This window comes from Dipteris shenzhenensis, chromosome 3, assembly GCF_047967505.1.
Source record: "Dipteris shenzhenensis isolate YYH24624 ecotype China chromosome 3, Dip_SZ_1.0, whole genome shotgun sequence".
Taxonomy (NCBI): domain Eukaryota; kingdom Viridiplantae; phylum Streptophyta; class Polypodiopsida; order Gleicheniales; family Dipteridaceae; genus Dipteris; species Dipteris shenzhenensis.
The window spans coordinates 20,334,069-20,361,766 of record NC_141598.1 but is presented as its reverse complement, the minus strand read 5'-3'; the positions used below and the strand labels follow the sequence as shown (position 1 = coordinate 20,361,766).

General features: G+C 42.6%; 1 protein-coding gene across 3 annotated transcripts in view; it reads right to left on the bottom strand.

Moving 5' to 3' along the window:
• LOC147903494 (DNAJ heat shock N-terminal domain-containing protein) overlaps positions 1-25,378 on the bottom strand; it is a 47,947-nt gene extending 22,569 nt beyond the window's left edge. The window contains exons 1-9 of one of the 3 annotated variants that reach the window (XM_087399369.1): positions 25,130-25,378; positions 24,455-25,038; positions 23,894-24,246; positions 21,922-21,999; positions 21,728-21,830; positions 21,526-21,614; positions 20,583-20,694; positions 20,148-20,201; positions 761-809 (exon numbers count right to left, since the gene is read on the bottom strand). In XM_087399369.1, the coding sequence (XP_087255495.1) occupies positions 761-809; positions 20,148-20,201; positions 20,583-20,694; positions 21,526-21,614; positions 21,728-21,830; positions 21,922-21,999; positions 23,894-24,246; positions 24,455-24,946 (1,330 nt within the window). In that variant the 5' untranslated portion in view covers positions 24,947-25,038; positions 25,130-25,378. The other 2 variants (XM_087399384.1, XM_087399378.1) reach the window with 2 other exon arrangements.
• Between the last annotated feature and the right edge of the window lie 2,320 nt (positions 25,379-27,698).

Sequence of the window (27,698 nt, the reverse complement as noted above, 5' to 3'; positions counted from 1 at the left end):
ACTACGGGTCTTGTTCGAGCTCACATAGCTTCATAAAAAGAACTAAGCTCACCCACACTGAGTGGAAGCTCATTACATGGATATACTACATAAGCTGGTACATCACCGTGGGTTGTGAATCTCCAAAGAAGAAATTGCCATAATTGTCGGACACCAAACAGGAAAAGGCGCCAGAACTAAAATGCACAATCACCTCGTCACATGTCAACTAACCCCGTCCCTCCAAGCTTCCATAACTTAACCACCAGACCTAAAATATAGTTATCAAGGTTTGCCACCCCAACATATACAAGACTATGCCATGATGACCAAAAGCTCCTCTGATCCCAATAGCAAGACAACTAGATAACATGTTATTGATAAGTCACCTGCCTCATAGTTACAAGGGCATCAAATGCCTTGCTAACAAAGAAGGCTACATATCGATAGTCTCGTATCATGAGAAAATTTTTGTTGACAAGTCGCCTACCTCAAAGCCACAAAGGCATCCTATGCCTTTGTCACAAAACAAGGCCAGCTACTAGCAGCCCCACCAGTGCTATTGCTTTGCGGCTGCTAATGACGAGTGTGCGTGCATGGATGTGTGGATGCCTAGTATTGGTCTAGGTGTGCACGCACTTGTGTGGATGTGGGTCTATGTATTGTTTGTACACAAAATTGAGCTATTTCTTTCCATCACAAATCAATATGCAAAAGCATTTCCTTATGCGCATACTTCTGCAAACCAAGATTCTCCAATTTGGGCACAAGTACAAAATACCTCTTAGTTTACGCCATTGAGCTGCCTCCCGCCTGGCTTTCATTTCAGCCTACACATTCAATTTTTAGTTAGTCTAAGAGAAGAGCGTAGGAAACAATTCTCTATTTTAAAAGGAAAAAATGCAGTCCCAAAGAGTCTTACACGTGACACACCTAAAAGCAGGATCACAAGAAAAGTTTCATTTGAGCAATTGACGAGTGTTTTGGGCAAAATATTTGCTGCTTTTGGGCCTTACATTTAGAACATGTACAGTGAGTAGAACATATTTGAAAACAGCGTGCACATATCAACCTCCATTCTGACGTGATTCAGATAGTACCCTTTTGAGGGGATGTTTAGATATTGCTCTCTCGAAGAGAAAGTCCAGTTGATATCCTTGTTGTCTAAACAAACACAACCCACCTCAATCCCAATTTGGGCTCGCTATGCACATAAACTATAAAATGACTCTATCGGCTATGTCGAGTCTGGACTAATTGAAAGTCAAATTTGAAAATTACAAAGAATTAGACAGCAAACTAAATAAATACAAGGGCTACGATTAGAAGGAGCTTATAAACAACCACCCTGAAGTCTTTGTGTCAAATCATAGATTTTGTCTAGATGTACATAAGAATTGATTTTGATAAGTGCACGTGTAGATAACTAAAGCCCTGATATGTTGTAGTAGATTATTAGTAGGATGACCTATTAAAAATTAATTTTTAAATCAATTGCAATTGATGCGATGTTGCACGTCAATGTAATTAAAACCAATTTTCTAACCTATTAAAAGCAACATGAACCACAATGTAAATTTGGTCAAAAAAGCATGCTATTTAGATACATGGCACCAAAACCCTTGCAACCATCTTTCTCATGCTCGATTGTGGACTGTGATTTGCCAGAGAGCTTCGCCAGCATGCCATCTACTATTCGTCATGTTGTGCAATGTGCATGTGCTCCAAAACCTCTTCTTCACCTCCATTTGACCATTTTTCTTGTTTGACACCTGGTAGAAGCTCATATCTGCATCCTCATCTGACCATCTTACACTTTTCTACTTAACTCTCTTTAAAGACTGAAATTATTGTCCAATCAGCCTGATAATGCTGGCAGCCACAAGTTCACCATCTAGAGTTGAAAATGCCAGCCTACTTGCTGCTCTGCATATGCAGCTAGGAATATATCTCTCCTGCTTGCCCTTACCAAAACATCCTTGGAGTGACCAGCTACTGAATTTTTCCTTCCCGGTGACGATTTGCTCTAGGGTTATCTCCTACTGTCCAAAAACCTTCATCCCCAGCATGGGATACAAACTTGAGAAACACTCTTTTGTAAATTTAAGTTACTCTAGTATAGAAATCGCAATCGAAATTGGTTTTCCGGGAAATTTTGTTTTTTTGGCTACAATTGTTTGTGTTACGGGCTATTCTCACAACAAATTTTTCAAAAAATGGGGTCTTGACTATGTAGGATTCATTCATCTTGTAGCAAAGAGAACTTAGGCCAAGAATTTCATAGTAGCAACCAACCAGATGTCAAAATGGGCAGAAGCCAAGGCAGTGAAGGATCTAGATGCATAACTACAAAGTTAGTATATGAAAGCATCATTGTGGGATCCGGATGCAATTGAAGATAGTAATCATGGTCCACCCTTTGTAAATGAAGTCATTTGCCCTTTTCTCTTAGAACTATGGTAATCCACCATGATTGCACATCCTACAAGCTACTACCCCCAAGGGAAAGGAAGGGAAGGAACAAGCTAAAGCTCCCAACAAAGCTCTCTAAAGAATCATCACCAAAATGGTTGAAGCCGGTAGCATAGATCGGGACCCAATTTGCTTTTTGAAAGACTTGTTTTGTTGGCATGCTCCACATCTAATCATAAAGTATTAACATCATGCTTCTTGTCATGCCAATGCAATTACTTTGAAGACGTAGGACAGTCTTCTTGACTCCAAATGACCAACAGTCACATTGGTATGATGCTCTTTGATTAGTTGCATTCTCCAAGGACCTTGAGGAACACAAAGTTTGTTCAGCTTGTACAAAAATTACAAAACTCCATTCTCAATATGGTAATCAAGCCACTTTCCTATGTTATGTTGAGCGAGGCTCTCAAAAACATAAAGGAAGATTAGTTGGCGGAGTAGATCCATGACCATGACAATTGACGTGTTCTTGAGCTGGAAAACTAGATTTCGTCCATCAATCGTCATCGCCTTGCAGCTGTGGATAATCTAGGTTCTAGGTTTAGTCACTTGGCTTAGGTTAAGTAACTCAATTAGGCTAGTGTAGGGTTAGCCTTGCTTGATACATATTCTCCAAGTTATCCCAAGCTTGCTTGGAAGTCCTAGAGGAGCAGATATGAGGTATGAGGAACCCTCTTTATAGACAAGGCAATCAGAGACAAAGCTTGGGCATCTTCGGCATCCCATGTCCTCTGATCTTGTGTAGGTGGGATAGCAGCTACAACTGCTACAACTGGCCTCGCCTGAGCCTGTTGTCCACCTCCTTGTTGAGGTGTGCCACATAGCAATGACAGTAGCTCCTGGTTGGGTATCTTCATGTGTAGCATAACCCCACAGGTTCTTTGCAACCAAAAGATTCTTAACCATAAAGCTCCATAGAGACTAATGGGTATAGGCTGCTTGCCTTTGTCTGAAAGTGCATGTGCAACAACTTGGGTTCTCTTTCTTGCCAAGAGAACTTAATAATGTCACGATGTTGAAGGGGGATTCAATGTCAAATCAATTGGCTAAGGTCTAGGATCTTAGAGAACAACTATTGAACATTGATGAAGTCATACCCGATAGTCAACTTATATCTATGATTATGGATTCTTTGTCGAAAAAGTATTTGATTTTTCATGGTCCTCTGAATTTAAACATGAGGGGGAGTACAGTTCCACTCACTTTTCAAGAGCTTGTGGGGCATCTGTTGTTGCAGGAAGAACGGACTTAGGAAAAATGTTTGTTGAAGTGCATGATGATGACCAAGCCTTGTTGGCTAAAGGAAAAACTCACTTTAACATGACAGTTTCAAACTCACATGCATCAAATGCAAACAAGGGTAGTGCCTCAGCTAACCTTGTTATTGAAGATTGGTCTTTTTTGGTTTGCAATTATCAAACCAGGTGCAAAACCAACCATAAGGTCGCCTCACTCAGTTTGAGTGATGCCTCAAATGCTGTATGGTACTTTGATAGTGGTGCTTCCAAGCACATTACTTCCAAGAAGTATTTAATTGCATATCTGGTGAAAAGAGTTTGTTCTCATCAGTTGATACTGATTTGTGCCTTCGAGATGTCCTCTATGTGCCAAGAATAAGGAAGAATTATGCTGCGGAAATTCAGATTTATAACTCCTTTTTGGGTCAGCTTTAGTGCATATGGTCGCTCAGCTCCATGGATGCAACTGATAAAGTTTGATAGTAATCTGGTTTTTTGTGACTGATAATTTCAAAAATTCAGTGCAACAGCTAGCACAAAAATGCTATTTGCCAAAGGTTCTAGCAATTTCTAGCCATCCAGGTGTAATGTTATGAAATTCTAACTCTTGATTGGCCCTTTGGTTCAGTCTTAGCATAAGGATCGCCTAAACAAGTGGGAAATTTCAAGTTTTCTCTCAAAAATTTGACTTGCAAAATTAGGGCAAAACTAGCATTTGGGGCTTTTGGTACTGGTTTTTGATCAGGGCTTAAGACAGTGCATTTACTCTAGATTCAAGTCATTAAAGATGCCTGTAAAGAGATCTACTGGTTAAGCTAGTAAGCAACCAATGAGTATCCTTGATTCTATCTCAGAGAAGGAAGCAATTGATAATCAGGCTGAAGTTTATGAGCCCAATGATCCTCATGTTGGCAATATTCAAGGGGATTTGGCAGCAACTCCTCAAGTACAAACATCCCTTAACTAGGAGCAAATTATAAGGAGTTGTATGGACCTAATGCTGCAGGTATTCAAGGAGTTAACCAATGAGATTAAGACCAATAATTAGAAGATTGACCAAAGGATGCAGAACATGTCTGCCACTTTTAATAAAAGGTTTGACAAGTTCAAGAGAAACCAAATTTATGATGGGAAGAGACCTATGGATCCCCAAATTGATGGAGACTCAGGTTCAGATGATGATAATGATCATCATATACATGTAACTGAACAGGTTGGTTTTATGGCTTCTGCCTGAAGGACCTACCACTCCAGTGGAGTTACAGCTCATATGGATAAGGATTCAGCACATGGTAAGACTCCTAATAATAACAGTTCAGCAACTGAAGAGTTGTGTCAAAATTTCCATGAATATAAGTTGCTACCAGCAGACCTTAGGGCAGCAATGACATTCCAGCAATATATACAAACAGTTAAATCTATTGAACCAAAAGGACCTGTTCATCAAGACAGAGATATGAAAGACAAGATTATACTTCCTAAGTTCAAAGGTGATTCTACCTCTCCTGAGGAATGGGAGGAATGGCTCAGCAAGATGGATGACTACTTCCTTCTATATCCAAAGGGTGATCAAGGTAAAATCAGATTTGTTGTTCTTCATCTGGAAGATTATGCCCACTCTTGGTGGAGGCATCTACAGTAAGAAGGGTTAACTTTTAATGCTTGGGATGAATTCAAGGCTGAAATGCTTAAAACTTTTATATCTCCTTTTACTAGGGATCAATATATTTGTAAGTGGTATGATCTTACTCAGCAAGGATCAGTGAAAAATTATATCAAACAGTTTTGGAAATTAGCTCTGTTTGTTCATGGTATTGATGAAAGAGTTAGAATGCTCAAGTTCATCCATGGTCTGCACCTCTCAATGATCCTCAAGCAACTGCTATGTTCCAAGACTTGCAAGATCCTGACTGTCAGCAATATCCCAATTTCAAGTTGCACAATGGGCTCTTGTGGTATAATGATAGAAATTTCACTCATTTTCAGTAAGAAATATTCTATCTCCTATGGCTGGGCATATAGACCTCAACAAGACGTATGAGAAGGTAAAACAGAGTTTTTACTAGAAGGGGATTTGGAAGGATGTTCTTGCTTGTGTTTAAAGCTGTAAGCCCTGTCAACAAAACAGGGAGTTGAATTTGAGGCCAACTGGTCTACTACAACCTCTACCTATACCTCAAGGTAAATGGACACATATCAGCATGGACTTTATTATAGGTCTACCAGTGACCTCTAAGGGTTGGAACAGTATCTTTGTGGTTTTTGATAGACTTACTAAAGCTGCCCACTTCATTCCTACTAAGACCCAATTTACAGCTTCCAAGGTGGCTAAGCAATTCATGGAGAATGTGTTTAAATTACATGGACTTCCTCAGGAGATTGTGAGTGATCGTGATGCTAAGGTCATGGGGCATTTTTGGCAAGAGCTTTTCAGTTCTATGGGAACACTTCTTACCCCAAGTACAGCAGATCACCCTCAAACTGATAGGCAAACAGAGAGGGTTAACCGCTGGTTGGAAGAGTATCTAAGGCATTTTTGCTTTGAGACCCGATCAATGGTTGCATCTAGCTGAATTTTGTTATAATACCACCAAGCATACTTCAATTGGTATGAGCCCTTTTGAAGCCATGTTTGGCTGTAAAGCTCATGTCCCATCAACCATTATTGATCAAGCATTGACAAGCCAGCAAGCCAAGGATGATTTGGCTCACATGACTGCTCTATTACAGCAATGTAAAGATAATATGGTAAGGGCCCAAGCAAGGATGAAGGATTATGCTGATGAGCATAGGAGAGATCTTCATTTTGAAGAAGGGGATTATGTATTGCTCACATTACGTAAGTCTAGGCATGCTTCTTTGAAAGGTAATACCAATGTTAAACTTGCTCATAGGTATTATGGACATTACAAGGTTTTGAGGAAAGTTGGGGAAGTGGCTTATGAATTGGAGCTTCCACCATCCTCTAGAATACACAAAGTATTCCATGTATCACTGCTCAAGAAGTATTTGGGGCCCAACGAGCAAGTTATGGAAGAGCTACCTCCTATGGATGAAGAGGGCCAAATTGAGTATATACCTGAGAAGATCCTTGGATTTAGAGATCATGTGTTGAGGAACAAGTCCTACATGGAATATCTTATCAAATGGAGAGGTCTACCTGATGAGGAGTCTTCTTGGCAGCCATCTACAATAATGAAGCAGTACCCTCAATTGCTTAGCTGAATTCTATGGCCAAAATTGAGTCTTTATGAGCAGACTTGATTTTCTCTTGCTATATGGCATATATGGACATGCTGCAGCCAGCATTCACTATCCTTTCTCAGATCAGCATGTCTCTCACTGGATTATATGATCAGATCTGTTATATTGGACAGCATAGCTCTTCCACCCGATTGCTTGATTTCTTGGGAATATTATATGATCCATTTACAGATCAACATGCCTACAAGGAGGTATTTGACTGAGAAACTTCATTGTTCAGCTGATATGACCAGAATTGAGCTGTTCAGGTTTACAAGGAGCATTGTATGTCCAGGTTACAGCCTTTTCAAATTTGAGGACAAATTTCTATTTGAGGAGGGAGGATTGTAACAGAGGGTTACTTTTTACTTAGGCTAAACTTAGGCTAGAAGTTAGTAGAAAGGCCTTTATTGGCTTGTGAGTGTTTTTTTCTTTTTTTAGGGGATACCATAAGTTGCCACGCGGCATCCTAGGAGGTAATCCCATAAGCAATACTGCTTTGTACTGCCCTGGGCCATACCTATATAAGGGCTCTAGTTGTACTTGGCAATTCATTCATGACTTGTACTTCATTACTGAAATAGAAATTACAGGAAGAGTTCAATACTCAGCTGAATTCTAAGGATTGACTTCCTCCTGTCCTTGTGCAGCCCCTCACAAGTCTCTGTTGTAGGTCCAGCCCATGACCTTCCACTCCTACCTTTTTCCTAAAACATAAGGTACTTCACTACTTTAACTTTCCTGCAATACTAAACTTAGTAGTGTTTATTGTTAGTTAGAAGCAGTCCTGTTGCAGTATGGGGGCCTATTGGGTGGCTCACTGCCAAGAATAAGTTCTATGCCATGATCCTCAGGTCTCTCAGGGGGTAATTCCCCTGGCAAAGCGTCAGAAAAACAATCTTTAAAATTTTCAAGGGACTGAAATTTATCTAATCTGCCTCACTTATTTCAGCATGCATTTCCATATCTCTTTCTTTTACAAAAACCATGTAAGCTGAAACTGCAGACTTTATTTCTTTTCCAACAAAACTATTTGATACAATGGGAATAGTTTCCCCTCTATTCCTAGCAACCACATAATGTACTTTGCCCCTATGTACAAACTCGAGCACTCTCTCAGGAAGAGTCAACTTCACTGCCTTGCAATAAAACCAAGGCATACCCAAGACTACATCATGATGTTTCAGTGGAGAAATGAAGAAGTCTTCATGATCCACATAACGCTGTACATGAAGACGAAGCTTTCCTATCAAGGGAGTGACTAGCACAAGGTTCCCGCAAAACTGGCAGGTCCTCCTTCGTCTTTACTCCCAGCCTCAAGGCTAGATCCTCTGATATAAAGTTATCAGTAGCCCCTGGATCAAATAAAATCAGCGCTTGCTGGTCTCTGACTTTGCCCCATGATAGCAGCAATTCTTGTTCCTTTGGGTTTGAAGCATGACCCAGTATGTTAGGAATTCCTCCTGCCACTGGCTTGTACGGTCCCCGTGGCTTCTCTGCCTCTTTTCCCTTCGAAGTCGAAGGCTTTTCTGGGCACTGGGCAGCCACATGGCCCTCTTTGCTACATCTGAATAATTTACCCTCTTTCCTGAAAGTTTCAATCCGTTCAAGGGTAAACTGTGGTCTTCCCTTATAGGGCTTTTGTACCTGGTTTCCCCTCAGCTTCTGAGGCTGAAATCCCCTCTTCTGAGCCTTGGGAAACTCTCTTGTTTCAAACTTGGGGGTCGCTGGTTTTTTATCCCCGGGTAAACCCTGCCTTTAGTAAAGGCACACTGGTAGGATCCTGCATGCACATGAGACCAGCCACATTCGCTGAATGCATAAGATCTGATATTTCTTTAATATCTTTAGTGTTCACTTGGGCCTATATCTTTGGAGTGAGTCCGGCCCGGTACTTCCTGAGTTGAGTCTTGTCAAAAATATTCTTGAAAGGCAAAACTTGCAAGTATGCATCCCAAAATTTCTGATTGTAAGACTCCATTGTATCTTGTGCTTCCATATGAATGCTCTCCCAACCAAGAAGGACATGATCCCGAAATTGTTTGGGAATAAACTGTTTATAGAAAGCTTTCTTGAAGTCCTTCCATTTCCTGGGGGCTACATAGTTGGTTGTTTTAGCTATCCACCATGCACTAGCTGTACCAGTCAAAGTGTAAACCAACCATACAAAGCTTTGAGGACTCACTGAAATTTTCCAAGCTCAAAGCAACATCAAACTGCCTTATGAACTGCATAGCCTTTTCAGCTTGGCCATACTGGCCATTGTAAGTGGCAAATCTTATTGACTTCCCACCGTCCTTGAATTCCTTAGTCTCTGCCTTCCTGCTGAACTTCTTCTTCTTCTTCTTTTTCTTCTTTGGCTCTGAAGATCCAAAAGAAGGACATGATGTTGAGGATGAAGAGGTAGAGCTAGAAGATGAAGACGAACTGGATGAACTCTGATGATGCTTCGCCTTTTTCTTCTTGGGAAGAGGACCTGCTCTTTTCCTCTTTTTGCCCGCCACTTCTTCCTGATCTGCTCCAGAGGGAGGCTTCTCTCGCTTTCCCTAAAAAAGAGGTTGTACCATCCTGCGAAACAAGGGATCACTTGTTGCCTCTCCCAACTAAGTAATCAACTCTCTGTAGGCATTCTCTTTATTTATCTGTATAGCCTCAGCCTGCTAGACCTGGTTAGACTCTGCCATTCCCTCATGGGATGATTGGGCATGCTGCTGTAAAGCCATCTTTGCAACTTGTATGAGATCTGCAACTCTCACAGACACTGTGTATGCAACTGATGCAATTAGCCTTTGCTTTTCAAATAGAAAAATACCTCAACAAGAGGTGTCTTGCATTCACAACTTGTGCCAGTGCCGGGCTGTCAACTCAAGGCATAAACTCAAAGCTATGTGCCCCTTTTCTGGCTATTGCAAATGACATTCAAAAAGCATCTGTTTTTCCCCTTTTTCACTACTCAAAGGCATGCATTTCTTTACTTGTGCAAATCTCTGATTTCTCTGCTTTTCTGCTTTTTTTTCTGACAGGAAAAAGTCTAACAGATAAGTCAAAATTGATGGCCAGAAGTGTCTCTGCAACTTTTTTTTTTTTGAAAAGTAACTGGATGGGTAACTGGCTGGTTATACTAACGAGACTAGTTCTGGTATGGTTTGGTTGGCTCCCAACTGAACTCAACCCACTGTAGTCTAGTTAACCAGCTATGGTCTGGTTAGCTAGAACCAGGGTTAGTTGGTCAGACCTGGTCTATCTAACCAGTTTGGTTTGGTTAGACCAACTAGCTGACCTCTTAACAGGGTCAACTAACCACAGTTATACTAACCACGAGTTTGCCAACTGGTTGCCACGTCAGCTCTGCACATGCTTGTGCCATGTCAGCCTGCCACACGTCACCCGTGTGCCACATCAGACTTCACACGTCTATTGCCACGTCACTTTCATGCGGCTCATCTGCCACATGTGACACGTCATCACACACGTGTGGCCACGTGTCACTACGTCAATACCTATGCAAGCCACGTGTACTCCTAGCTGGTACCCTGGCCACATCAGCAGCTGCTGAATCTGCACGTGAGGCGCGTCGTCAACTTCCGTGTGCACACTTCGTGGGAGGAGGAAATGGCGAAGTGGACGGTGACCTTCTTCCTGTAATTCTTTCTGCTAGCCCCTTCCGAAATATATAACGCTTATTTTATTCCGTCATATGTGCGTTGTTTCACGAGACTTGCAGAAGCAATTTCCACGATGGCGCCAAGCATACGCAATTCGTATGACAACGGGTGCGTTGCCTCACGGACTACCCTACGTGTAGATTTCACCATACAAACACCCATGGAGACTGTGACTCCTCTAGCAGGGATTAGACGAACGCTCATCGGAAGACATTCAGCCCACGAACAAAAGCGTTGATGCCTTCAATCTTCGTCATCGCTTGGTGCAAGGTCTGCAAGTAGGCGAATCGTCCGAGAAGGAGAAGTGCCGCATGTGCTACACGCTACGCTCACGCCCACTCTTGTAATTCAGGCCTAAGTTTTACCAACATGCGGTTCTTACGGCCTTCATAGCTTTAGATCGTCACCCCCTTCAAAAAGAAGGCGAGCCAAGCTCTAATACCAATGCAATCTTCATCACAAAAACATTATGCAAACATTCTCTCCTCTGCTCTCTCTCTCTCTCTCTCTCTCTATGATTGGTCTCTGACGATCACCACTTGCACATATATATTGTATCTCCCCCCTCTGCCCCATTTTTGGTGCCCCCCCCCCTTCTTTTTTGTATCATCTACAGGTAGACACATATTTTTTGTATCAGGACTAGACACACCGTCCTTCATAACCTCTTTTTTGTAAAAACGGTTGGCTGGCCCGTTTTGAGACCGCCACCGTTACGCTCATTGTATCAGTTATCTTTAGTCTCATAGACCTTCACGGTCTCCCGAAGACTTTAATAAACTTTCTTTCTTTCTTTCTTTCTCCAAATACACTAGGACCCAAGACAATCGTCGGGCTGGACTCCCCCGAAGGTTTTTCTTCAAGAAGAGAGAATTTGAGTACATAGTTCATCGTAGAGCTGTCTGTTAAAAATTTCAAACGTGAATCCATTTTACAAGAGCTTCAAGCTCATTCCAAAATGGCAACCTGCCACTTGTCAAAAAACTAGACTAAATCCTATTACATGCCTCTAAGGGCAATTTATGGGGTCTTCATAGCACTTGGTCACACGGGTGGCCTCTGAAATACTTGCTATGCTCCAAATTGCTTGGGTCTTTAGCCCCTCATAGTACTTGCAACAATTAATTAAAGCGCACCCCATGGCACCCCTTAATTGTTAGCGCTTTGCATGAAAATAATAAACTGTGGACGAATCCTAGTCACAAGTGGGCGTCCCCACTAAACAAACATGTGAACAAAACATAGAACACAATTCTTAGTCGACTTAAGTCAACCCTCTTGATCGTAATTAAGGGGCTTTGACCAATGGTCGTGGCGCCTTAATTATGGCCAAGTCTCTCCAACCGAAGCTAGCACATCTCTCCAACCGAAGTGGGCACAACTTGGTTAACTGTAGTTAACCCTCTTGGAACATGCCAAGTCTCATTGACCGAAGTCAACACTCTCTGACTGTAGTCAGCTCTGTGGTTCTCTGGTTAACCGCAATTAACCCTCTTGGTAATAAACCAAGTCTCCCCAACTGAAATCAGGCTGGCTTGACTAGAGTCAAGTATCTTTGAGACCATTAAAAGAACTCTAATTAACACAAATGAAAACTCTTTAATTATGATTAGATAAATGGTCAACTGTACTTTGACTTAGGATATTTACATTGTGGTGACAATCGGAACCACTGAAACGTGCTAAAGGGTAGTAAATCGTAACTAACTTGACAACCACACTACTCACAGCCACAATGCATCATTTCCAGCCACTTCTAATAGTTAAATATCACTGAGAAAACAACTTTAAAACACACTGAAAGGGAAGCTAGAGTGCCCCTGCTCAAGAACTAAATGCAAGAGACGCAGATTCGCCCCAAATGCTATGGTGCCCCTTTCCAGTATTTATTTAATTCTTCTGACAATGGAAAATGCTTTTGCAACAAGGGCTCACTCCCTTACACTCTACTTCACTAGAAAATCCACTATCCAAGCCAATTCCTGGCTTCAAACTGCATCTGATCCCAACACACACTAGAACCCATCTGCCAAGGCCAGGCTAAGGCATTTTCCATTGTTTGTGTCCACTGCAAAGCTGCCCAGGCATTCCACAAGGCATCCAGCTTGCTGCAAAGGGTTTGGCAGTCCCACAAGCCAATGTCCATCCTCTCAGGGCGACATTATAATAGCACAGATCTCAAAACAGGAAGAAATCTACAACACTGCCCCTCTAGCTTCAATCTAGGCACACCCTTTGTAGCTGGGTGTCTGTCCACAGCCTGAATGGCCAAGAGGGAGTTCCAACAACAAAAGAGCAACAATGGGCTTCAAAAATAGCAAATGGAAACCAAGAGGGTCAGAACGACCATACCCGCTGTCCTTGGAAGAGGGCGAGCTCTACCCTCGCACCTATCCTATGTCCAGGCCCCCAGCAGTGCACATTGTGTTAGAAAAATACCCAACAGAGGGTACACGTAGCGGAAGACTTATAGTAATGCCCAGGAGCTCACACAGTGTGCGGTGTGGGTGTGGAATCACAGACTTCTTTACTTATGTGCATTCAATAGGTGTGCAAACTCATTAATAGACAATGAACCAATCAGATAGAGAAACCACCAAATAATATATTTCCGTCCACAACTATGGACACAATACAAAAGAGACAGATCCAGAGTCCCACCAATGGTGTGGTCCTCTGATCTTACCACAAAAGTCCTCCTCCTATCTGCTGGCTATCTCTAGACTAGAGTCCGCGTGCTCCACCTCGAGCGTGAGTAGACTTTCCGTCTAGAATGATCCTCTCCACCTTGCTGTCTGGAAACCAGCCTAGGTGGGCAGCTTCCTGCAAGCTAAGTCTGCAGCCCTGCTAGCACCTCTCTATCCTCCTGAATGTAGGTCCAGAGGGTGGCTACCTGCTGCTTCTTTCTGCTCTGGATCTGCTGCTGCAAGTGATGATCTCAGCAACCTTCTGCCCTAGAAGACAGTCTAGGTTCAGCCTCTCCCTGAGCTAAGTCTGCAGCACCTCAGCACAGTTCACCTCCTGGTCATAGGCCCAACTGCTGCTGCTCTGCTGCTCCTTCCTGCTCCCTGAAGTGCTGCTAGGCTGGATGATGAAATGAGGCCTGAGCCTCTCCTTTTATAGGCCCTGAGGCCTGCTGTAGAAAACCGACCAGTCTGCCCTGACTGGGCCGACTGGACAGACTAGGTTGGCTGGCCCAACCGACCTGGTTGGCTCAGCCCAACCAGCCCTATATAAGGGCCCTTTGCTGGCCCTTTGTTCCATGCAGGGTCCAGCTCCTTTGCTGCTGTCCTGCCACCTGCCAGCCCTGCTTGCAAGCCATAGACCTGCCCATAGACCCCCACTATACTGCGCCTTGCTGCAGCCCTTTGCCGGCGCCTTGTCCTTCCCGTACACGTCCGTACGATTGCTGATGTCATCGTGCCTTTTACCCGGGACACCCCGCCATGTCTGCTGTTCCAGATTCACCTCTTCCAGGCCAGATCCTGATGCTGAATGCCTCGCCATCTGCTCCTGTTGTTGGCGCCATCTGTTGCAGCCACCTTGACTACAGGTGTGTTCCCTTAGCTGGCTGCCCACATGACAGCCTATGTGCTGCCATGTGGCAGCCCCCCCTCTCTCTCTTCTCTGGACTTATTCTGCCCTAGGTCTCCCTCCCCCACGCTCTCCTCATATGGGGGCTTACAGATGGGGAGGTGACCATTCCAACACATTGACCCTCAGTCACGTGTGAAGCGTCTAAGCACACGGGAGCAAGGAAGACGGAGATGGAGATTAAGATGGAGATGGAGATGGAGATGGAGATGGGTAGAAGAAGTGTACGAGCATGGGAGGAGAAAGAACAGGAAAGAAATAAGATAAGATGTCACATCCAAAAAGTGGGTGGGTTGGTATAGTACCCTCCACAATCACCTCTAGGTCTCACTAGGGTACTACTGCATTAGTCCCTTTTTCTCGCCTTCATTACGGCCATCCCTTTCCATAGAGTTTTCCCCTCAAAATTACATGTTGTGGCTATCACCACACAAGGGTGTTGAGACTGCGGAGTGATGCTGATCAGCTTGGTAAAATATGGGGATACTCTTGGACAACACTATCTAGCTGCCATGATTGTTCTTCCTCTTGTAGTCCCTTCCATCTGGTAAGGTACTCAATGTATAACTTATTGTGAAGTAATCTATCTCTGAACCCCACAATGTGCTTTGGGACAGAGAGGATATGGCCCTCCTCATCTACAGGTGGCAACTTTGGGAGAATGTGCACATGCTGGCCCACATGAAGACATATGAAACACATCGTGGAGCTTAAAGATGGCAATAGCTCCTTTATATGCTACTTCCCCAGCCTTGCAGATGATCCTTTAAGGGTCATAACACCGATGAGCATGCTTGGTGTTGGTATTACCCTTCAATAAGGCATAAGGATTTTTGTGCACATAACCCCCTTCCTTGAAAACCAAGTATCTTCTATGCTCATCCGCATACTTCTTCTGCTTGGCTTGGGCATCTTGCATATTCTTTTTTGCCAACTGTAGAGGAGCCTCCATCCTCTCCAAGTCATCTTCTGCTTGCAAATTTCTCACAGCCATGTTTGCAACTGAGGAAGGCATTCCCACTTTGCAGCCTTAAAGGAGCTCATTCCGGTAGAGAGATGCTTTTAGTATTGTTGTGGCAAAATCCAGCAAGTGCAAGCCACTTATCCCATGACCTCCGGGTGTCATGGCAAAAATGCCCCGGGTGTTCCTCTAACCATTTGTACACCCTTCACTTGGACAACCCCCAATGGGCATGCATCGTCAAGCTTAAGGTTCACATAATGATGGAATGGCATCTTATCATGGATATTTAAAGGCACCGTATGAGTGCAAAGCCTTGGACAGCGTACTGTCAATAACAGGCTGCTGTCCATAATCAACACCGTACTAAAATGTGGAGCCTCTTGTCTGATGCACACGCTATGTAAGGCTATATGAGCTCACCAGTGGAAAAATAGGAGCATGAACTCAAATGCATGTTGAAGCGGGTGTCATATACCAAAACACTGAGAAGAGGATTGACCTCTATCCCAATGGTGTGGCCTGCTATGCGAATCCAAAGCAATTCCTATATACTTGTTGGTATGGTAAATGAATTTTAAAGGACCAAGGGTGTTTGTGGGAGCACTCATCAGATGTACACCCATGGGTCAGCCCAAAACAGATGGCTCCATTTGCAAGGGTGCAGAGAAGTGGCCTCAAGTCTGACAAGAAGGTGCTCCAAGGTGCAGAGAAGGTGCAGAGAATGTGTCCTCAATGCCAAGATAACCCCCATATTCGGAACAGACTGCTCAAAGTGAAACGGCCTGAAAGGCTGAAAGCCAAAAGTAGGTCGAGCATAATGCACCCTGGCTATCCAAATGATCCTTGGTGCCATCCAATTTGTCCTCCTAGGCCAAAACTCCAAAAACATCTCTAGGATTCTGCTTCTGATTCTGTGACAGCTTCAAAGATGAATACAAACAGGCTCAAACATTCACATGCTGTGAATTATACTGCAACCACAATAGAACACTGTCCCACGAGCCAATACTTGGCTAACCAAATGTATCCTGCAAATGGGCTTTTTGAACAGTTCCAGAAAAAAACAAATTTGCCCCATAAAAGCCAATGCTTGGCTTGAGGATGCACCTCAAAAATTCGTCCCAAACTATCAAAACCCAAATGGGGTCTTACTCCAAAAGCCCCAAATCACGATAAGCTGAAATTGCATTAAATACAGGTTCAAAGCAAACAAAATGCTTACCAATTTGGACAGCAAAAGTCGACCGTTTGATCAGTCCTCCAATGAAAAACAACAAATGCTCCACAAATGTGACCGAATAGTAGCATTCCAGACAATGGTCTTCTCAGCCGGAACAAAAAATGAGATTTTCCAACCTCTGTAGGGGCAGAAACAGGATCAATATTCCTCCAAAAATGACGATTTTTGCTGCAGCTAGTTGGTAAAGAGCCAAAAAATCAGCAGTAGGTCCTGCGACAGCTTCTAACAGGCCTGGAATTGATTGTTTTAAATCTGCACCGATAGTGGCTGGTGAACCAGTGCCAAAACAGCAACAAATGCTGTTCCAACAGCTCAAAACTACTTTGAAACAGGCCCAAAATGAGGCTATAGTAGTCGACTATTGAAGAAACAGGTACAACGCTCCAAAGTCAGCAAAAAAGAAGTTGAATTTGGTCTCCAGAGGGCACAAACTGATAGTCACCTATAAGGTGCCTGTCCATAGAGGTGGCCAAGGTTGAAATCAGGGAAGAGGTTGTCGGAAATATACCTACCAGCTTAAACTGAGGTTCCATCAAATGCGAGGAATCATGTAGCTTCAGATTGGTCATGTAGCTAGGTCATGCACCAGACTGAAGTGTTATTCATATATGTGAATAGCTTGTCCTATTGGAAAACTGAAAGGAAAGCAAAGAGTGGACACAAACTCAGAATACTTGCATTACTTGGTTGTAGAATGAAGAAGAGTGAGGTCCTTAAGTAGGCACCTCATACATGCTCACTAACATCACTGATGACTTCAGAGCTCCACAATCATCTCCTCAATCTGCTCCTAGATTCTCTCAATCATCCTATGTGGCTTTCCACCACCTAACTGTGCTTGTGGGCACCTAACTGTGCTTGTGGGCACCTAACTCACACATAGAAACATAAGGTGTGCCTGAGGCATACACCTTGAGATATCCCCTCTAGCACTCACACATAGAAACATAAGGTGTGCCTGAGGCATACACCTTGAGATATCCCAACAAACCCCCCTCAAGGGAATGCCTCAGGCTATGTCAAGGATACATCTAGTCTCATAGTTTCTCATGCCATCTCATGGTGGTCAAGGATAAATCTATGGCTAGGTTCTCATGCTAGCAAGGGTTCCCTTGGGTGTAAGGTAAACAAAAAAAGGGATACAGAAAGACCTTCCAATGGTTATCTCCCCTGCATGTACATGCACACAATGTCTGCACGAGGTACCATGGAACAAAACATACACATGGCCTACATCATAAGGTGACCAGAGGTGTTTACAAAACACAATAGTTTATTTCATTCATTTTGGAGGACTATCCAGGCTGAGTACCTTGACATAAAAAGAGAGATCTGGAGCATACATAGAGATGTGTTTAAAATGCATAATCTTCATGGGATGCCTCATCTTGTGGAGGCAAAATATCCATGTCAAGGCAAGGTCTTACCACATGGGCAGTGTCTAGTGCCTTATAAGATGGTACTATGATAGAACAAGTGGATCTGAAAGTCATATCCTTCAAGAGAACAATTATTTTGTCATCTCCATAGTTGTGTAGAGAAGCATATCTTAGGTATCTGACCTTCATCTTTTTCTTGTACTTGGAGTCAAATAAAAGTGCCATGAGAGGGTAGATCTCTGTAGTTGCTTCCTTTTTGGCAACCATTGTTTTGGCAATCTTCAACAAGGAAGTCAGGTTGGCATTTTCATCCTTTGTAGCATAACAAGACATTGCTTTATGTTTTGGCTTTTCACATATTTTGCATAAGCAAGCCATGAGAGGCTCTAACCCAAGTATTGGGTAGTGTCTTCTCTCTTACAGGGCTTAGAATAACAACTGAAATGCTTCAAAATATAAGCATTTAATGTAGCAAAGTCTTGTGACCAAATTTCAAACAATGATGCTTTCACTTACATGCTTCATAGAAGTGGCTAAAATGAATACTTTCCAATCAAAACCAGGTCTAGCAATTCAAAACAAAACTGAAGCAACACTTGTACTGAAGTTATTGAAAACTTCAAAAGACCAGAAATGCTAGAGTAGCATTTTATGTAGCATCATTTTCAAAAGCTTGTCAAAACTGTCAAAACTAGAGAGCTGAACTTGGAGGGCTTATAGCTAACTCTTCAAAGCAAAAGAAAGGGGGCTTTCTGAGGCAAAAGAAAGCTGGTATACCACAGTAGATCCTCTGGGAAGAAGAGGCGAAAAAACGCGTCAGGTCGCCTTCTCTTCCTTCAACAAAGTCGACTGGTTTTTCTCTGTTTTCTCCTTCAATGTGCAGCCATTGCTGCTCAGATTTCAGCACAAGGTAGCCCAAGGTATGGAGAAGCTTGCCCTGAAAGGAATTAGAGAAAGAAGGAGCAGGCGCAGAGAAAACGCAGTAAGAAAAAACGACGAAAATCGTACAATGGCGACCAGCAGAGGTGGAAATACGTCAATTCCTTGCAGCCAGAAATTCGCCCCAACAAGATGGATCTCCAGCTGGAAGGGCGTGGGAAATGGCTGAGAACCGGAGGAGAACAGGCTTAAGCAAATTTTGGGAAGAAGAGGGAGAGATGGTGAAGAAGAAGAAGAGGAAGAAGATGATGATGTGGTAGAAATGGGCTCAAGGGGGATCAAAGGGCTCTGATACCATGTTGGAAAACTGAAAGGAAAGCAAAGAGTGGACACAAACTCAAAATACTTGCATTACTTGGTTGTAGAATGAAGAAGAGTGAGGTCCTTAAGTAGGCACCTCATACATGCTCACTGACATCACTGATGACTTCAGAGCTCCACAATCATCTCCTCAATTTGCTCCTAGATTCTCTCAATCATCCTATGTGGCTTTCCACCACCTAACTGTGCTTGTGGGCACCTAACTGTGCCTCTAGCACTCACACATAGAAACATAAGGTGTGCCTGAGGCATACACCTTGAGATATCCCAACATGTCCACCATTTGGATTGGTCTTTAAGGAACCATTTATGTTTAGATTCCCCTCAACCAACTAGAATTCTGCAAAGAGACCAAGCAAATCATCTTGCAACCCTCTGATCGAATACCACAGGTGTCTTATCATAGTTCAGAAGAAACCGGTACCCATCCCCAGCACCATTTGGATGCAATGATATGCTGGTACTACCTAATACCCTTTGGTACTCTTTAAATTTTCATAAATCTGGCTGGGACCATGCATCTTTCTCAGCTTATAATCTGACCGCACAAAAGCAAAAAACAATGCAGTTTTGGAGAAAAAGTTTAACTGGCCCGTATCAGGTATAACAGATAAAACCCTTTTGAAAAGATTATATGTTCAAACTGTAACATGTATATATACTTCTGTAATACTAGAATAAATCCAATCATACAAATTCAGATTTTTGTTGTTCTAAGTTCAAAACACACACACTATTGAGAATTTTTAGCTGTTGGGGCTTCCACACCCGCGTAAGACATTTTGATGAAGTTGAACAGCTGATCACCATTTGGACGAAAATTCAAAGAATTTGCATGTCCACTAAGGTGATAGAAAAATATACCTTTGTAAGACTAGAATAAATCCAATCGTACAAATTCAGATTTTCGTTGTTCTAAAGTCAAAACACACACACACTATTGCTTATGCACCCGCATAAGATATTTCCAGAGAGTTGAACAGCTGATCACCACTTAGACGAAAATTCAAAGAATTTGCATGTTCGCTAAGGTGATAGAAAAATATACCAATCGTACGAATTCAGAATTTTGTTGCTCTAAAGATTATATGTTCAAACTGTTACTTGTACCTCAAATTCCTCCCTTGCTTCTTTTTCCTCGATCTTACGGTCAATTATAGCTCGCTGCATCAAGAAGAAGATTTTATAACCATGCACTGATTACAGCCTTGCAAAATTTCAATCAATAAAGGAAAAATTTTACAATCCCATAAGAGACTTATTGCAAGATTCTTATTGCCACCAAACAGAGGAAACAAAGATTGGTTCATATGTGAAGGGCAATGCAAGATGAAGAATTGCCGCTGAGAAACTACACATTTCAATACCTAATTTTGGTACATCCAGCGCTTGGACTTCCATTTTACATGGTTAGAATTAAAATGGTTTATTCATTTGGTTATTCCTTTGGAGTTGCATTTTAAATGTAATTTACTGGTTTGGTTATTCCTTTGGAGCTGCGTTTTCCCCCCAGTCATTGCTACAAACACCATTACAATTTCTCACTTTTGTGGGGTCTTGGAGGTCTTTGAAAGCTTGATTCAGTGCTGTAAATGCTTGGTGTGCCTGAGGATGTGCACACTTGTCCGGATGCACCAGCAATGATAACTTCCAATACCTGCATGGCCACCACTAACACAAGTTTACCTTGACAATTCAAATGCAGCAAAAAACTAATTGCTCAAAAGATTTCAATAAAGCTGCATGGTTTTTCAAGAGTGGCATTAGTAATAGGACCAACCTTGTTGCATACAAAAAAAATTCCATTTACGATGGAGGCTGGTTCCTACAATTGTATCCATACGATGGAGATTGTTGCATACAATTGAGGCTCCACATAAAATGGACATTTCCATCAACACAAACCAAACTCGTAGGAGAAAATATTTACTTGGCTAAGAAAAGGCCGAAAACAGAGCTGGTGGATTATTATCCTTGCAAAGCCTGTAGAGCTGGAAAAAGGTAGCCTACTTGACATCATTATTGCCTTAGAAAGAAGACGCTTCTGGTGGCGATTATTTCAAGCACTTGATTTTTGAAGCACTCACCTACCTCTGGTTGCTCAAATTGGCAACAGCTACCTGGTCGGAGCTGGAGAAAGTGGGATCAAACCCAGTGGGAGAGTTCTGGGAATGGAGCTAGAGTCTAGGACTTGCTTGGGTTGACCCAGGATAGTAAACAGCATTTCCTGCTAAATATGCCCATAATCATCTGTTCTTGATTTCTTCCATGCTTTATGAGAGGAATGAATTAATTAAAGTCATGGCTGTTGCTTTTTATTGTGAGCCAAAAGATGTCTGTTTAGCAAAGGTATATATGGTGCCAAATAAAACATAACAAAAGTAAATAACAGTTTTTAACTATCAAAACTACCAAAAACTAAACCAACCATTTTGTACAGCAGATACAACTTTGGCAATTATTGGAACTATACAGAAGAAAGGCAAACCGTTTCTTAATCATTTCAGGTGTGGCACCGCCCCTCAGACCAAGCAAATCATAAGCATTTCCAACATCTGGTGCCAGTATCCTTGTCACCTACGGACAGTAGATAGAAATGTTCAGGTCAAAAAGTTTGTCAAAAATGTTCATGAGCTGTAAGATAAAAGCCTGCAGTAAAAAGACTCCATTCATAAGTGGAACAGGCTCACTTCTTCAAAACGCTCGGCCTCATTAGCAGACTCTGCCTCTGCAACAACAGCTGGAGGTGGGGGGCCAACCAATGGAGTGAGTTCAAGCTCCACTTCAGCTTCTCTAGGAATCACAAAGCAAAGACACAGCTTTTGAATCAATCAACATGCGCCTACAAATACAAGCAACTGTAACAGTGATACTATTCACCCACCTCAAGGCTGAACCTGCCTCTGTAAGCCTGGCTGCAGCAGCTAGCATCTCTGAAGATGGCATCTGGGGACCAATCACTCTACATTTAAAAGTGGCAAATCAAACACAACAAAAGCTCTGGGGGCCCAATCATTTTACATTTAAAATCTCCAAATCCAGCAAAACAAAATCACTTTTCTTTTGCATCTTTCATAAGCATTGATCGTTCTCTCTCTCTCTCTCTCTCTCTCTCAGGTGGAAAGGGCCAGGTGGGCAAGACCCAGGATCCCAAGAAACTATAGAGGAGATAGAAAATGGGCAAAACGTACTCGTACAGTGTCGAGCCTATGCACACATCAGGGGGGAAAATAGCGACAGCACTGACAGCCTAAAAACCCTTTTGGAACAGCCAGGCAAAAATCTGGGGGCCTACCTAATGGACATCTTGGAACACTACAGCAAAGTCCTCGGGCTAGCACACAAGGTAGCTAAGCAAACAATCAAAACACCGCAAGTTTTGTAAAGATTTATTTTTTATTTTCAGAAGGTAGCTAAGCAAACAATCACAACACAGCAAGTTTTGTAAAAATTTCTTTTCGATTTTCGGATGTAAAAGAACCACTATTAGTCCCATAGATCCTGAAAGATCTCAAGCAGACTCTAATACAATCGTATCATCTCTCTCTCTCTCTCTCTCTCTCTCTCTCTCACACACACACACAAATCCAGGGGAGATATTACTGTCTCTTTGAGCAGGAATTTCAGAATATAAGCAGACCCAGACCAAAGTTGTGCGACTATTTTTCGAGGTCTCATGCCTCAGGTGTATGCTCATAAGCACCTAGCTAGGAGCATAGACAGCAATGGATCACAGACTTCATCTTCATAGAGGAGGAGCTACTGAGAGGACAGCATCCGGATTCCAACTGGGACCCCACCCTCCACAGGTTCTCTGATCTATTATTATTGCTAACCCAGGACTGAGTATACCAAGCGGATGTGGTACCTTTTGTACACTAAGGACAATTCAAGTGTTAACTCATGGACACCATTTATATATAGAGCAGCAACATGTAATAAATATTGCTGAATTTTGTGTCTTGTCCTAAAGATCTTGTTGAGCCTCTAGGACGACGTCAATAATATCATAGCATATCATATCATATCCTAAAGATCTTGTTGGGTCTCTACGATGTCAATAATATCATCTCTCTCTCTCTTTCTCTCTTTGTAATCTTGCTCATGACCAATGTTGCTAAGGTCATCATGTGCTCACACCTCATCCAAGCTAATCCATGCACTCGACACAGCATCATAGTCACAGGGATTGCAATGAAACCCCTCTTTTCAGATTGTCACCTACCTCAACTAAGCTCAAAAGTATGATTATAGTGGACATCGTAGGGCCTGACAGGAGGAGGCCATTCTTCAAAGATGCTAGACTCACAAGCGGCTGGACATAGGATGTGTAGCTCTTGTTCCATCCGTCATAGCGGCATCAAGACACCAGGACTTGTCAAGCAGAGTAGAGCATGCCAGCAACAGACTTCCGACATATTTCAGAGACATCAGGATACTCAGTACTGCCCACACAGTGCTCATTGCGCTTTTCGAACTTGACCGAATATTAGCCAACACATCCAGGCACCTTGTATTTTCAGCTTCTGTTTTAGTTCCAGTTTTTATTACTTTCTTAAAGGTGTACTAGAAAACTCTAGTTCCAATACAGGGGAGTTTGATCACATGGTGTATCACTTCTTCATATCATAGACTCCTTTGGCCTTTTTGCACTCTCTCTCTCTCTCTCTCTCTCTCTCTCTCTCTCTCTCTCTCTCTCCATACTTTTAATTTCACCGGAAGGCTCCTCTCACTCAGGTTTGTACTCAAGTTCTTGGGTCTCATAAACTGTGTTACTGTCCACAGAGGATAATCAATCAATCGAGTCATCTGAGGCACAGGCAAGCATGCGTATGCAAAAAGCACAAAACATTTACCTCCGCCTTGGCTCACTTGGGCCATAGGTTTCCTGATTAATATGATTTTCTCTTTCTCCTCCAAAATTCTGAGAAACAGCACCTTGTTTGGAACCGTCAGACTCACTTGCCGCCTCTTCTTTCTTCACATTGTCAGCAAAAGGTTCATTTACTGCAGCAATGGAATGATCAAGAAGAGTTTTGCCAAGAATATCCATTGTTTTCTTGGAGGCACCCTTCGGAAGTAAAAATAGTCCATTCGAAGTCTGATGTAGATGAAGAGATCTAAACAATTCCTTTAAAAAAGCTGCCAAGTGCTTGTTGGTGAGCCCACTTATGTCCACGGCCTGGCCATCATCAATCATCTGCAACAACTGCAAAAAAACTACTAAGTCAGAAATTCTGCAATAACCGCAGGACCTTTTATTCGATTGCACAGAACATTTTCAAGACTCTGAGAAAAAATGATCTACGCTGAACAAGGGCATTAAAACCAAAACTATAGCTAACATTATGAATATCGTTTGTGCGGTGCTCAAGTAAGCTTAGACTGATCATTAGTAAATATATCCAGCGTCGTACCTTTTCCAAATCATTAGCAACTTCTGGAAATTTCTTTAAGATGCCAGACACAACGTCGGCTGAGCTAGGCAAAATATTTTCAGATGATTCTGTATCGGAATTGGACAAAGGAGTTGAACCCTTGTGCCTGGTCGCATGTGATTCCCTGTGGAAACTTTCTTTTTTATGCCTGCCATGTCGCCTGTCCAGTTTATCTTTCTTCTTTTTCTCCCTCTCGAATTTGTCTTTCTTCTTTCTCTCCCTCTTTTCTCCTTTTCTGCCATGTTTCTCCTTTTTGTTATCTTTTCGCATATCCCTTCTATGTTTTTTGTGGCGTCGTTCATATTCGCTGGAAGATCCGCTATCTAAAGAAGACTCCTCTTCAGAATTGGACTGTTCTGTAGCCTTGGATGATTTCCTGCCACCTCGCCTTCTCTTCTTGCCTCTACTATCAAAACTTCTAAGATCCTCATCAGAGCTTTCCCCACCGTCTTCTCTTTTGATTTTTGGCATTTTCTCCTCACCCTAGTTTTCCCACATCATCCTCGATACCGGCAGTTTCACTCTGTCCTTTCTATTGATCCTGATAAATTCTTCCCGATAGATTTGTCATTATGCAATAAAAAGTAAGGCTAGCAGAAACATCCGTGTCAGTATCCTAATAAGGCAGCCCACCACTAATCCAACATAAGATCGCCAATTTCTCACCTTCTACCACAAATTAAACTTTATAAAGCTCGCCCACCTCAATTTCTCACCTTCTACCACAAATTAAACTTTATAAAGCTCTCAGCTTGTACAAACTTTATAAAATAACCTTGTGAGCGAAGCGCGGATGGTTCGCTTTGACTGTCAAAGTGAATTATGTAGCCCCCCTTCCTGTTCAACTACGCCAAATCGAGGGGATACTCACAGAAAATATGGCTTTTTTCTGCTGTTTTTTGAGTTCTTCGTCATTGTTCTTTGTTGTTTGAAGCTGTGCATTTGAAGCTGGATTTATGATTCTTAACTCTTGAGAACCATCAATCTTTATTCGACCTCGTGGAAAGGTAGCACAACCCCTCTACCATGGGTTAGAGACCCGATCCCTCGGGTCTCAAGGTTAGGTTCCCTTATCATTTCAAGAAACTAGTAACTTAAAATTAGTATTTTAACCAAATTTTTAAGAAAAAAAGGGAATGAGTAAAATAGTGGACATTAGACACGACATAAGATCCGTTAGAACCCGATCCTCCCTACAAATGTCGGGTGGTGATTTATTATTGATTTTGTGATGTCCATATTTTGGAAGTTAAAGTCCAACAAATGCATGACTAAGGTGATATAATAACTAATCCTCGTTGCAGTTTATACAATATTGTCACATGGACTACAACCATATGAATGAAGGTGTAGTCATCCTTCAATCTTACATCCATCCTGGATTTCCTTGCTTCCTCGCATCGATTACATGCAATAAATGAGAGAAATGTTGTAAGAATTCAGATTGAAAACAAGAAATTTTGAATGGACGAGTAGTTGAAAACATTTATATGATAATATATAATACATAATTATTATAACCACACAGTGTGTGGATGGGGAGGCGGCACATTTCCTTCCCCAAAGGGTTATAATCCGAGGGAACTAGCCCTTCCCTGGGTGTCGAGATAACGTCGAGAATATTAGAGGATAAGTCTCGCGAATGGATACGAAACTGGCATATTACCTATACGTCAATAGTCGTAATCGTGGTCAAATGCCAATAAAATCACTACGAGCTAAAAATCCCTTAGCCGATCTCGAGCAATGGAGGACGGTGATGGAGACGGCGATGGTGACTTGTGTCCTTCGCAATCTAGGCTCCCTCTCCTTCTTCTCAGACCTGAGTACGGATCGCTTCCTTCAACCTTTTTGTCTCACTCAATGCTCACTTCGCCACATGCGACACTCATCGAGAACCCCTCGTTCCTCATGCATGATGTGACAGTGGGTTGCACCTCTTCGACCTTCTTTTGGAAGGGAATACTTCGGTCGTGACTTCACTGATCTCACATCCTTCCCTCCACTAGTCGACAACTTTCATGCTCCACCTCAGCAGAATATTGGAAACGGAAGCAAAGAAATCTGGGCTTCTCATGCTGATTCCCAAGAAGGAACCCAAAGAGAAACCGTTGAATGAGGGAAAACTGTTACCTTCTTAGGTCAAGGAGGAAGCAGGCTGGGAAAGTCAGCAAGTCGTGGTGCTTTCAACTCCAAAGCACTGGCTCCTGGCCACTCTCGATGTTGAGATATGGTGCCATGAGCACATAGATTAAAGGCTAAGGTATGGTATAGGAAAGAATTAAAGTAGCCACCCTAGGATGTGGACTACATGATGTGGAGATGTGGATCAAGGATATCCACAAGGAGAGATGTGGATCAAAGGGTCCCATAAGTGTTGACTATTCTAAGGGCACTCTTTCCACACAGGTTCCATCCACCTTAGAATGCTCCATAGATCCTGAGGCACACATGTTTTCTCATGGTATCAAAGCTCCCTTGCCTTCCGCTGAGGCATTGCGATCCGTATGAGAGAGTGTGATTGATTGAGAGATTGAGGTTCTCTTGAGTGTTCTTCATTCAAGTTCACTTCCGTTAAGAGAAGGAAAGTTCCATTCATGTGAGAGGAATTCCCGTCCATATTTCCGTTCATTGCTTGAGTTCTTTGTGAGGATTTCCATTCGTCCTTCTTGAGAGTTTCTTCATGAGAGAGAGAGAGTGAGTTTCCCTTTGTGAGAGATTGTGAGAGAAGCCTCGTTGAGATTTGTTGAGATATCCTTGAGTTTGCTCTATTGTTTGAGAGAGAGACCCTGAAGCTCTACTGGTTTTGACAGAAAAGCTTTTGAGAGGGAGAGAGCCCGAAGCTCTACCTACAAGCACATACACAAGACATAACCTCTCCAGCTGGCAATATCCAACTACTCCATTGAGCTCCAAAACTTTAATGCCTCCACGCCCAGCAACCTTATCTTTTAAGGCACCTACGTGACTTCTGTTGTGAAACAACAGCTCCCGGTGGCTCCATTGAAGGCTCTGCCATACTGCAAGGCCTTCCAAGCTCCAACCAATAGCCTCAATGCAGGCAACGAGATCCTCCACAACAGACGTCTAATATCTAGATGCCAAAGCGGCTTTAAGGCTCTAAGTCACAACTCCAGTGACCTCTACTGCTGGCACGTCACAGCGACGCCTATCTATCTACAGCCACACATAGCATATAAGGCTCCATTAACACAAGACACCA